Below are 13,216 nucleotides of genomic sequence, written 5' to 3'. Positions count from 1 at the left end.
CGGGGTGAATAAAGCCCGGCAGGCACAGTTCTTTTCAGTCATTTATTTTTAGCAGCCTATGCTGATGGGCAGGGATCCAGGTTTTCCGTTTCCCATTGAAAAATGGGGAAAAAAACCACGAATTTCCCCTTTTAACCGAGAAAAACGTGGTTTTCTCATTTTAAATGGAGAAACATGCATGTTTTCCACTCTTGCAAAGAGCTCTGCAGGCTGGCAGAGTTATAGCCTGCAAGGGGCTGGGGCGAGCGGAAGAAGGGCAGTGAGGCAGGGGGCGCCATGTACACACGTACACATACACATTCACATGGCCCAGGCAGCCTGGAGAGCAGCTCCCATAGGTAAGTCTGGCTGGGGGAGGGGGCGGAATGGAGGCACCCATACGGAAGGAGGGAAGGAGTTGGGCAGGGCTGGGGCTGCTGCCCAGTCCAGGTGGTACATGGCTCTTGGGGCCCAGGGCTATGCATGGCCACAGGGCCCGGGTGAGGAGTGGAATGGGGCCATGGATGGCTCATCCAGGAGGTGGGGGGACTGGCTCCCTGCCGTTATGAGCACTTCTGGGGGGTGTACCCCCCAAATTTGTGTACAGGGTGGGGGTGGGCTGCTTGCTGTAGCCTCATGTTCCCTGCCCTGCTGCCCTACCCCCCAGCAGGTGGGACCCTGTGTGCCAGGGCAGAGCAGGACTGGGCAGGGAAGCTCACTGCTGCTGCAAACCCTGCATCACACTGGCAAGATGATAAAAAACCCAAAATCAAACACCAAAATTTATAGGTATTTACAATTAGTTTTATTATAGTGATTGAGGGACTGGTAGGCCTCCCAAGCAATGCATGGGAGGGGCACAAGCAACATATCAGAGAGAGGCGGGAGGGCACAAAAGATGATTGGGAGGGCAGAGGGGTATGGTCCACCCCTCCCCCCCCACCAAGTCCTAGGGCCACAGTGGGATGTGTGGCTGCAGCGTAGCCAGACCAGCTCTAGACAGGAACCACCTCTGCGGCCTGGAAGTACTGTACTGCCACAGCCACCCGGCATGGGAGGAAGTAGTGCACTGCCATGGCCACCAAGGCAAGGCACCCCCTGCATTTCCAGCAGAAGCAGAGGTACAGCTCTACACAGCCACTGTCTCATTTTAGCAGCCATGATGGTCCTACCCAGAGCTGGTCCAGCATAGCTGCAGGCCTGCACCCTGCTGTGCGGGCACAGAAATCTCAGGGGGCACATGCCCCTCCACCACCACATCAGTTTGGCCCATCTGCACCTCCAACATGTTGCCTGTGCTCCCCTGCCCCTGAAAGTATTGCCTGTTCCACTCCACCCCTGGAAAGGCTTACCTGGAGGGAGCTGCAGGAGGTGCTCTCCACCACCCTGCCTGCCTGCCACTTGCATATGTGCATTCACACATGCACATGGCTACCCCGCGTTCCACTCGCCCCAGCCCCAAGCAGCCCCTTGCAGGCTGTAACTCTATTTCAAGACAAAATTCTGGATTCCAAGTGCTATAGACATGGGGGAACTCATTCTGAATCTGAAATTTATAGTCCAGGAAGCCAGCCTTTAAAAGAGTAGTTCTCAACTTTTTTTTATATTCAAAGCACCCCTTAGACTCAAGGCACCCCTCAGAAACTGACAGCTCTTAGTTTCTACAAGTATGTCAACAACAAGAGGAAGATCAGGGAAAGTGTGAATACCTTACTGAACGGGGGAGGCAACCCAGTGACAGATGACACGGAAAAGGCTGAAGTACTTGATGATTTTTTTTACTTCAGTCTTCACAGGCAAGGTCAGCTCCCAGACTACTGCACCTGGCAGCACCGTTTAGGGAAGAGGTGAACAGCCAAGAGTACTGAAATAACAGGTTATGGGCTACTTAGGAAAGCTGGAGGTATACAAGTCCATAGGACTAGACGAGATGCACTTGAGCATGCTGGGGGAGTTGGCCAATATGATTGCAGAGCCACTGGCCACTGCATCTCTTGTGGAGATTGGGAGAGGTCCCAGATGATTGGAAAAGGGCAGATATAGTACCTATCTTTAAGATAGGGAGCAGCAGGATTCACGGATTGGTCAGCCTCACCTAGCCCTTGGAAGGAGGACTCGAGCAGGTCCTCAATGAATCCATTTCTAAGCATCTGGAGGAGAAAGAAGTGATTAGGAACAGTCAGCATGGATTCACCTAGGGCAAGTCATGCCTGACCAACCTGATCACCTATGATGAAATGACTGGCTCTGTGAATGCAGAGAGAGCAGTGGATGTGATCTACCTTGAGTTTAGCAAGGATTTTGATATGGATCCCCCACAACAGTCTCATATGCAAGCCACGGAAGTATGGGTTAGATCAGTGGCCTCCAACCTTTTTAAGTACGAAATCATCTTTGGCATTTAAAAGCAACCCAAAATCTACTGTGCGCTGCCGCCACAGCCACCCCTTCACCCCCCTACAGATAAATCTATGGGGACGGTACACCTCCCCAGCAGGTAAGTCCCACCCGTCCAGGGCCCCACTCAACTTACCCATGCTCCTGCCTCTGCGGCACTGTCCCTCACCACGGGGCCTCGATCTAGCCCCTGCCCCTTCCCTCCTCTATGAACTGACAGGCTGGGCTGGAGCGCACGCATGTGTGCACGTGGGCACTCAGCCCTGCACCCCAGCCTCAGATCAACTCCAAGATCTACCACAAGAGGCTCCAAGAACTACCAGTGGATTGAGATCCACTGGTTGGTGACCACTAGGTTAGATGAATGGACTGTAAGGGGAATAGAAAACCGGCTGGATCATTGGGTTCAAAGGCTAGTAATCAATGGCTTGATGTCTAGCTGGCAGCTGGTATCAAGTGGAGTGCCCCAGAGGTCAGTCCTGGGCCAATTTTGTTCAATGTCTTCATCAATGATGCAGAAAATGTATGGAGTGCACCCTCAGCGAGTTTGCAGATGACACCAACCTAGGAGAAGTAGTTGATATGCAGGACGGCAGAGGTAAGGTTCAGAGAGACCTTGAAAATTGGAGGATTGGACTAAAAGAAATATATGAGGTTCAGTAAGAAGAAGTGCAATGTTCTGCACTTAGGATGGGATAATTTCATGCTCCAGTACAGGCTGGTGACTGACTGGCTAAGCAGCAGCTCTGTAGAAAAAGACCTCGGGATTACAGTGGACAATAAGCTGAATATGAGCCAACAGTGTGCCCTTGTTGTGAAGAAGGCTATCAGCATACTGGGCTGTAGTGGTAGGAGCATTCCCAGCAGACCGGGGGAAGTGATTTTCCCCCTCTATTTGGCACTAGAAAGGCCACATCTGGAGTACTGTATCCAGTTTTTGGCACCCCACTACAGAAAGGATGTAGATAAGTTGGAGAGAGTCCAGTGGAGGGCAACAAAAATGGTTAGGAGGCTGTGGCACATGACTTATGCATAGAGGCTGAGAGTACTGGGCTTATTTAGTTTGGAGAAGACTAAGGGGCGATTTAACAGTAGTCTTCAAGTACCTGAAGGGTGCTTACAAAGAGGATAGTGTTAGACCATGGCAGATGACAGAACAAGGAGCCATGGTCCCAAGTTGCAGCAAGGAAAATTTTTAATTAGATAATCAGGAAAAATTCTCCCCCAAGGAGGGTAATAAGACACCGAAACAGATTACCCAGAGAGGTTGTGGAATCTCCACCCTTGAAGATTTTTAAGACTCAGCTAGACAAACCTTGGTTGGGATGATCTACTTGCGGATGGCCCTTCTTTGAGCAGGAGGTTGATCTAGATGACATCCTGAGGTCCCTTCCAACCCTAATTTTCTATGATTCTTCCCAAGTGTTCTATTATAAGCTATTTTCTTTATAGAATTCAAGTTCTTACTGGGTGTCATTTATCATCATTTCATAGGAGCTTAGGGTGCTGCAGGTTCTAACTTATTTTATATAAATTTTACAACTGCTGACTTCAAAGTAAAAGCATCGGTTTCCATTGTGCATGTTAATAAATAAATTATATATTCAGCATTAAAATACCATCAAGTTATTGCTTTATGTTGGAAAACAAGTAGCCCTTTAAGACATAGGAAAAAGAGATTCATTTCTTTAACAAACTGTTGCGTGCTTCAAAGCATGCATTCCTCAAAAGGTGGCTGCTGGCACGAAGTGGCTTTATGTATCAAGGTTTAGAAAGGAAGTGCACTAAGCTATCTGCATGCATGTGAATGTAAGTACATAAAACAGTCACATGGCCTCCAAAAGCAACAACAGCAGAGAACAGGTGGGACAAACTTTGGGTGTTCCATCCAACTCCATGCAACAGCAGTGAACTAAAATAATGTATCAGAATGAATTCAGCCCTCATTGCTAATAACAATGCTATTTGGTGGCTTATGCAAGACAAGTGGCAGTCTCCGTTCACTTCATTGTGGACCAGTGTCCAGCCAATTTAAAAAAAACAAACCAAAAAAAAAAACAACACGTGGCAGCCTTGTTGGCAACCAGAGTAGCCAAGGCCTGAAGCTACCCACTCACCTCCAGAAGTGATCTCTTCAGAACAGGGTTGAGACACATTGGCGGGATAGTGTGGGGAAGCTTGCATTGCTGCCGCCCATGCTATACCTGTCCTGTGGAGAAATAGAGGACTTCAATTTCCAGGGCTGTCAATCCAGCACCTTTCATAGTACAAGTGTAGGGGGGGAAAAAAATAGTGCCACTGCCCACTTCTGATTTATGAGTAACTGGGTACTACAACGTGTGTCACTCCACCCCCTTCCCATTAAGGATTTGGGCCAAGTTTATGTCTGCCACTGAGTTTCATTCATTTACCCCAGTGAGGTGTTTGGTCCTTGACTGGGAGATCCCTGCCATTCTTGTTGTATATTCCTAATGGTGACACAGAAAAGTCAGGAACAGTAACTGAAGGAACAACCTAACCAGGAAACAGAGTATGAAGAAAATAGAAAAAATTACATGTAAATTAACTTCCCTACCCCAAAGCAGACAAATATTCATCATAGGCCAGTATCATAGCCTTGCAAAAACTCACTGGAAGACTTCTGCTCACAAATGTTGAGAACATAAACAGAAAATTGCCTTCCATCTAGAAATCTCAGACCCTGGTGTTTATTCCAAAGCAAAATTTCTGTCTCTTTCCTCCACAAGATTTTAAAATGGAAAATGCCTTAGCCTATTCCCCGCATGATTGCTTTGTGAAGAGCATTATCACACAGACTGCTCTAATACAAGAGTAGAAATTTCCTTTTCTTCCTGTCCCACCCATTTCATAGCTGCATTTTGTTTTATTACTGTAGTTCAAATAGGTTCACCTCAGAAAGCTATTACTAATGCAAAAAGCCAGGTTTCAAAAAAATACCCTCCTATTACTCCTTGCAGTTTCCAGCTGGGAAGACAGTTTTTCACCCAGCAGTTTTAGTTTGACACAAACAAATGAATTGTATATATCAGAGTATAGTCCATTAGACAGAGAGACACACACACTTACATGAATAAATCATTCTTTTGAGTGTGGTGATGAATCTAATATTTTCCTACATCAAAAACAATTTTCTCTTGCCTTACTATAGCAAGTTTGTCTGTTCGCAAGCACAAGCTCAATGTGTCACTCAAGATATCACATGCTCTTTGTCAGAGGGAGGCGTCAGTGTCAGGCTACAATATGCATGACTGGCAGGTGACAACGCAATGGTTTCATTTTACTTGGAGTCTGCAGTATATACTGATGAATATAGAACAGGCAGCATTAACAAGTAACTAGAGCTATAACAGTCCTTATCAAACTACACCCATCGAACTTAAGTCAACAGCATCATACCAGTAAATTTTAAAACTGGATTCAGAGCCAGGAAATAGCCCATTATATAATGTATACATGTATTCCAAAGCGGTCTAAAAAGAAATTCTTCTTGTGCGTATTATTCACAATTACTTTTAAAAAAGGATTTCCAGAATCGCTTCCAACCAGCAGCTATAATGACTCAGATCTGAAAACCAAAGCATTCAGGCCATGCTCCATAACTGAATCAGCAATCCCCAAGCAAAATTACCTTATCTAAGACACCATCCAAATATATAACCAACAGTTTTAAACTTTACAATCCAAGTATAAAGACACAAGTGGGGATGATCCTGCTTTGAGCACTAGATGACCTCCTGAGGGCCCTTCCAACCCTAATTTCCTATGATTCTATAAGTGATACAAGAAGATGAAAGACGGGTACCAGACATGACGCTGACCAGCAACGGTCACCACACATCAACTGCTTAAACCACTGTTACTGCCCTTTCTTTTTGCTCTTTCAAGGTCACAATTCTTGACCGTAAGCCACTAATTAAAGTGTCACTGCATCTCCTGTACCAGCATTCCCACACTTAAAAATGGTGGTGAGGGTGCTTGAACTTAAAGCTCATTCAATGACCTCTAGTTCAAAGCGCCCCCAGCCATTTTTAAGCGTGGGGACACAGATACACAAGACACAGGACGCTGCTGGAGCACGGTAATTGCCACGCTCCAGCAGACTCAATTAGTCGAGGCTGCTCCAACGCGCTAGAATTCCAACATGCCGGAGCAACCTCCACACTCATGTATAGGCACCCTGCAGGCCAATCTCACATTGCCTCCAAACCATGATAGGTGCTCCATACCTGCTCCAGGTGCCCTAGAGCCCAGAAATGGATGCAATGTAGCTGCAATTTGAAAGAGCTTCATTCGTGGCTTCTGTTCCAGGAATCTACCACAGCACTAAGTGCTAAGCACTTCACACTTTGAAGATGATATATATTTGTTTCATAAATAAGCTAAATGTCTTTTCATGCTCTAAATGTCTCAAATAGCTGAAAGGGCTTTCAGCCTGCTTAGGATCTTTCCACTCCGTTTTGTTTCGTGATACTATTTTTTTTTTTAAACCATGGTCTATGTTGTTAACCTATGTTTTCTCATTATACTGTATATTGCAACACCAGGAACTGGCACAGGGAACTGGCAAGGGAAGTTCCCACTTTTATATAGGAGATGCTGGGGATCAGGGTCACAAGCCAATGGGCTAAGGACAGGCACAGGTGAATAAACATTATAAGGTACATACACTTAGAATCCAGGTAACAGGTAATAAACAGTGGCACTGTAGTGAAATCATCCAAGACCAGGTAGTATGAAGGGAAAACTAATACCACAGTATATATACTTGAGAAACCCTAAACCCTCCAGCTGCTCTGGAGGGACTCCCAATGAGCCTCTGGTCCCAAAAATGCTTAACTGCCATCTGCCAGGGCTCCCACATCTGAGCCCTGCTGATGCAGCTCACAGTCCTGGTTCTGGTGCTCCTTCTAAGTCTCCTGCCGCACACATCTCAGCTGTCATGTCCTTTGCTCCATTGCTGCTTTTTCGCTTTCGCTGTCTCCTGCAACCTTCTGGGAACTGTAGTGCACACTACAGTTCTATCCTCCACTCCCCTGGAGGCTTCTGGGAGCTGCAGTTCACATTACAACATTACAGTACATGACATTCAACATTACAGTCCATTACAATATTAAACTGCTTTATGCCCCACTTTATACCAACTCCAGCTGCCTGCTTACCAGCCCTTACTGACATCCAGAGACAAGCTGCTACCCTGGCCCTAGGCCTCAAAGCCCAAGATCCAGACCATTCTTTCCGCTCCTGGCTAGTAGCCACAAGCCAGAAAACGAACTACCACCTGAAGTCTTGGAACCCATTCTTTACTCAGGCTAATAAGCTCATCAAATCTGCAGATGACACGTTACCCACAGCACGCACCTCGCATCAGTTGAGCAGGCAATATGCAGCACAACAACTATGGCTAAAGAACATCATCCCCAACACCAGCTTTCACCCCTCAGGCTGGCAGCTGCCCCACAGGGTCCGGGCTGCTCTCAACCATTTCAGAACAGGCATTGAATGGTTTAAGACAAGGGTGGGCAATTATTTTGGGTGGAAGGCCACTTACTGAGTTTTGGCAAGTCATCGAGGGCTGCATGACAGGCAGCCAGGGGCAGATAAATATTAATTTTCTACATTTTTTGGGGCCCTGCAGGCCAGGCACAATGGCCTGGCGGGCCGCATCTGGCCCACAGGCCACGTTTTGCCCACCCCGGGGTTAAGAATATCCACTCTTCAGGCTTCTCCAGCAACACTGGCTGCAGCCGTGGTGCTCAAGCTCAAACAACGAACCACGCCATCTATGATGCCCTTACGGCTCCCCTTCAGGAGCCCAAGGACTTATTGATATAGACCTGGGTCGGCAACCCCCGGCGCGCGTGCCAAGCATGGCACGCGAGGCCATTTTCGTCGGCACACATTGGTGCCGGGGCCAGGGTGGAGAGACAGCAGCTGTTTGCAGCCTCCCATCTGCAGCTGGCCCCAGCTCTGGGTAGCTGCTGCCAGCCAGCAGCCCGGGCTGCTCCCAGCAGGTGGCTAGGAAGCTGCAAGCAGGCCAGGTACCATAGCTGGCAGCAGCTACCCCGGAGCCTGGGCCAGCTGCAGCCAGGAGACTACAAACAGCTGCTGCCTCCCTGCCCCTCCGTACCCCTTCCCCTCATTTTGTTTTTCTGGCATGCTGGCACTCCGGCACCTTCCAAGGTAGGCATTGTGGGCCTTTTCGGCACTCCGGCCAAAAAATGTTGCCTACCCCAATATAGACTATTCCACCTGCTGCTGGTTATCTGGCCCTCATGCTTACGACAAATGAATCTGATGACATTCATTTCATCAGCAGCACAATATGCAACTTTAGTATAACCGGTTACTGTTACAGAGCAGAACCTTGCACACTGAGCATCGCTGATAGGGACCTTCTTAAATTGCAGTGGGACAAAGGGTGTTTCACAGCTCACTTGCAGCACGCAGGGCTAATTTCACGGGCATTTTGGGGCCGTCCCACCCCTCAGCGCTGATTGGCAGAGTGGCCCCAGGGGTGAGAAGGGACAAGGGGGCGGCTGTCCTCTTAATCACTGGCTGCCCTTTGTGCCACCCAAGCCCCCTCCACACTGACTGGCGGATAAGCCCTGAAGGGAGGGAGAAGGTAACTGCCATCTTGTCTGCTGCCCTTCATAACACCCTGCCAGCTGGCACCTTTGCCTCCGAGCACTGAGGACTCCTGACTGCGACTGCATTTTATTTTTATAAAGTTTTTTTGTCATTGTTGGTTTTGTGGATTTTGCAGACAACCCCAGATTTCGCAGTTTCCGCAAAATCTGGGAAACCACAAATTAAGTAGGTCCTTATTCACAGAACAAGGAAGGAAAAAAGGAAAATACTTCTAAGTATGGAAAAATGTCAAAAAATAAATAAATAATAAAGTCTTCCCATTCCAGCGACTTCAGTTCCAAACAAAAGCCATCTCCTTTCCAGCACGCAAGTGAGGCAGCACATTCTGTTCTCACAATGAATTCAACATTTCTCCCACCATCCTGAGGCCACAGCTTTCCCTCTTTTTCTTTTTATGCATATATCTGACTGCTGTTGTGTACAAAGGGTGTCTATACACGAGTGCCGAGGCTGCTCCGATGTCCTGGAATTCCAGTGCATCGAAGCTGACTCAATTAATCAAGGCTGCTGGACCGTGGCAATTACTGTGCCCCAGCAGTCTCCTGCGTCTCATGTATCAGCATCCCCGTGCTTAAAAATGGCAGTGTGAGCATTTGAACTAAAGCTCATTCTATGAGCTTTAGTTCAAGAACTTCCCTCCCCTCCCCCCCACCCCCACACACCATTTTTAAGTGCAGGGACACCGATACAGGAGACATGGTGGCGTTTTAATCAGAGTGGCTCTGAGACATGGCAGCACTTTAATTAGAGAGGCCTGTCCCTTTCCCATTCCATAATTAAAGCACACCCCCCACCCCACCCCCAGCACCTGTAAAAGCGCCCAAAACTATTATTTATATTAGACCCGTATTTTGGGAGTTGGTCTGAGGCTACAGCTCAATTCCCAGCTCCACCACAGACTTGACTGTGTGACCCTCAGAAAAAATGTATTTAAACCTGAAAGCTTGCTAAGAAGAATTTTTCCAGCTAGTTGAGTTGGTCTAATAAAAGATATCAGGTTTACCCAAAGAACCTTGTCTGCCTCAAAAAAAACCCTACTTAATCTTTCTAAATTTTAGTTCATATCTCACAGAAGCACTGGGTAAACAATTGCATTAAAGATACTGTGATCAACAAGAACTATAGAAGTGCCTCTAAAGGTCTGTCTGGAATAACAGATACTATTCACTCCCCATTCACTTAGCTCTTCTAGTTTGGTTTCCAGCAAATATGTCAGTGAAAGCAAATGGTGGTTTGGTGTTATGTTGTTCCTCCCAGCCAGGATGGCCTGTGGAGGAAAATGGGCTAGGCGTTTAACATATATCCATCACGGGTCCACTGAGCCACGTCTGTCAGTTCCCATCCCACGGTGATGTTCCAGCATCCAGGGAGCCCTGCCAAATCAAGAAGCAGCTTCCAAGGAGCAAGGTGTGGTCAGGGTACCTATATACTGTATACCGTGGCTTTGCTACACCCCGAAAGGATTACAGTTTAGTTTAGAATCTGTTACATGCACCTTCTACCCTGCTATTTAAAGCATTCCTTAGATAAAAACTTGATTTTCCTCATTAAAAAAATAAATAGTGATCACCTTTCATAAAGCCAACACCAGCAAAGCTCTTCTGTATTTCAAATAATCCAGTGAGTTGGACAAGCCAGGAGCCCATGTTAACACATAACATAAGAAACAGATTATCCACTTGGGTGCCATCCAGAATCAGCATATTCACCAAGCACTATAGTGTGCCAGGCATTGCCAGCCTGAATATAAGCAGCGGCACAACTGCAGCCATACCAGATCTGTGCTCCAGATCTCAGGTTTCATGTCATGAACTGGGGAAAAAATCAGGACAAGTTGTTAAACCATAAAGCTGACATTGACTGGGAAATGTTAACAGAGCCTGAGATCAGCACAAGCAATAGAAACCATCACCCCAGCACACAAATGACTGCCAGATCCTGAAACTGAGAATGAGAAGTCAGAGGAAGAACGAGAAACATGCTTTCCTAGCCTTCGCAGATGGGGGACAATATTTCTCTGCATTTGAAAGATCATCTCTCCTTCATGCAGTATTGCCACAGTTGTCGTCAGCAAGGGCTCTCTTGGCCTCAACTCCCTCCAGTGGAAAGAGTGAACAAAGCTGGCAGAATTTTTTTGAAGTGACTTTCAGGACAGGAATTCCCTTGATCCCCCTTTGACCAGTCAAAGCCCAGACATCAGGTTTTGCTATTTAATTTTAGCAAAATTATTGTTGTATTTAGCCTTAGTTCTCCAGGGCCTACAACGGGAAACAAAAATACTGAAAATAACTTATTATAATAAAATGTAAGAAGTATAATATAAAATATAATAAAAATCAAGGGTCAGGTTCTGATTTTATATTAAACAGCACCTCTTGCAGCACAAACACTTCTACTGGCATCGGTGGGACTGCTTGTGAGACCACAAAGCATTGCCCAGCATAACTTAAAGTTTCAGATTATGGCTACAAGATCATATGCACCCAGGGACAAGCTGTAGCAAAGGACCCTAACCCCTGCTCCTGGAAGGAAGTAAAATTATGAGCAAGCAGACAGAGGCAGTGAAGTTTATAGGGAATTAGGTAAAAGAGCAACCTCAGTACTGGTAGAGAGAGCAGAGCCAGGGGAGCTTGCAGGGAACATAATTGGAAAGAACGCAGAGGCAGACAGACCAGGATAAAGGGCCACAGGGTTCAGCCTGCAAGCGGGGGAATGGAACGCTGCGAAGGAAGATGGGTAGCAGCACTTGGGCCCTGTTACCAGAAGGATTAAGTCCAGGGACTGGAAGGGGAGGAGAAAGAGCCATATAAGCCTGAACTCAAACTGGCCCTGGCCCTGACCCTGCAAGAGGAAGGAGCTCTGTTGACCTCCTGTAAGGTAAGTGATTTTGCACTATAGTTGTTTTTCTTTGGGGTTTATGGTCTGTTATGTAGATCTGAGTTTGTATTGGAGCTTTTGGGGGTGTGGCTACAGGGGAGGTGGAGACCACAGGTGGGGTGGCACTCTACACCACAGAAAGGCTGAAGCTGGGGCACAGCCTGCAAGGGTCCGAGACCCGGCAGGTCGCAGGGGCTGCAGCAGAAATAGGGCAAGGGGCCCAGTGCAAGAGACACTCTACCAGAGTCAGGGATCCAGTGGGCCAACCCGAGAGAGAGAAGGAGCCAGCGGTCCTGCAACCATTAGGGACACTGTAGACTGAAACCAATATAAACCAGAGCCAGAGGGCCCAGTGCAAAGAATCAGAGTGAGACCTGCAAGCCATGTGAGTGGCTATGGGGGCAGATGGAGGCCATAACTACTGCACTTAAGGTGATTAGGACTCACAGGACCACAGTTAGTGCCAGCTGGCCACAACTGGAACCCGCAAGGCAGAGAAAGGCTGGACCCAGGGCAGAGAGATGGTAATACTTTACTCAGGAGGGCCTGGGGCCAGAACACAGTTGCCCGGGGATAAGCAAGGTGAAGTGAAGCACCCAAGGCTTACCCTGGTCTCTGAGAGTAGCTTCCTATATTTAGTAGCTGGACGTGAAGGTGTAGCAGGCGAGTGACAGAATAGTAGCTCCAGACACCAGTGGAGCAGGACAAGGTCAGAGTAGCCACTAGGGGCACCAAGATCATCCACGAGAGGTGGACCCTGGAAAATCCACACCAAGTACAAACAGGTACAAACTCCACTGATGCCAAGGGAACTACACTTACTTGCAGAAGATCTAGTCTAAATATGGAATTCACTGAGGAAGAAGTGAACTTTTTTTCCCCCTTTTGAAAATACAAAGAGCTGCTGCATGTACTGTTATGCTGCTATTAATATGCATGCCAGTATCCAGGTAATTGTTTATCCAGCTTGTCACAATTACACAAGCCAACTAAATCTTCAGACAAATCTCTCTCACACATCCCCAAAAGTACTTTCCTCAATTCTGAGGCAAAAATCTTGTTTCAGTCATGTAATTAGAGTTAAAGCTCTAAATACCAAACAGCAAATCTCCTCAAAAATTATATAAAGTAGGACACTGTTTGTTTTAAATTTTCCAAACCCTAATCCAATATAGAATTTGAAAAAAAGTTGCTGACACCAAAAAGGCCTTCCTAATGAAAATGTGAGTTGGATAAGAATCTCAAATGAGGTTAAAGCAGTGCTTCATTGTAAATACAAGTTTGGATGGGTCCG

At 47.0% G+C, this 13,216-nt stretch overlaps 1 protein-coding gene across 8 annotated transcripts in view; it reads right to left on the bottom strand.

Annotated features, from left to right (window-relative positions):
- PPP2R2C (protein phosphatase 2 regulatory subunit Bgamma) overlaps positions 1-13,216 on the bottom strand; it is a 348,432-nt gene that overhangs the window by 216,364 nt on the left and 118,852 nt on the right. For 3 of the 8 annotated variants that reach the window (XM_090035558.1, XM_090035555.1, XM_090035554.1), the window contains one exon: positions 4,494-4,585. The exons of the other annotated variants lie outside the window; for them this stretch is intronic. In XM_090035558.1, the coding sequence (XP_089891684.1) occupies positions 4,494-4,560 (67 nt within the window). In that variant the 5' untranslated portion in view covers positions 4,561-4,585. The remainder of the gene's footprint in view (positions 1-4,493; positions 4,586-13,216) is intronic. 8 annotated transcript variants of the gene reach the window in all.

Source organism: Crocodylus siamensis, chromosome 2 (assembly GCF_052110815.1).
Source record: "Crocodylus siamensis isolate JL-2025a chromosome 2, ASM5211081v1, whole genome shotgun sequence".
NCBI classification, from domain to species: Eukaryota; Metazoa; Chordata; order Crocodylia; family Crocodylidae; genus Crocodylus; species Crocodylus siamensis.
Note: the sequence above shows the minus strand (reverse complement) of the source record. Positions and strands in the feature narration are given on the sequence as shown.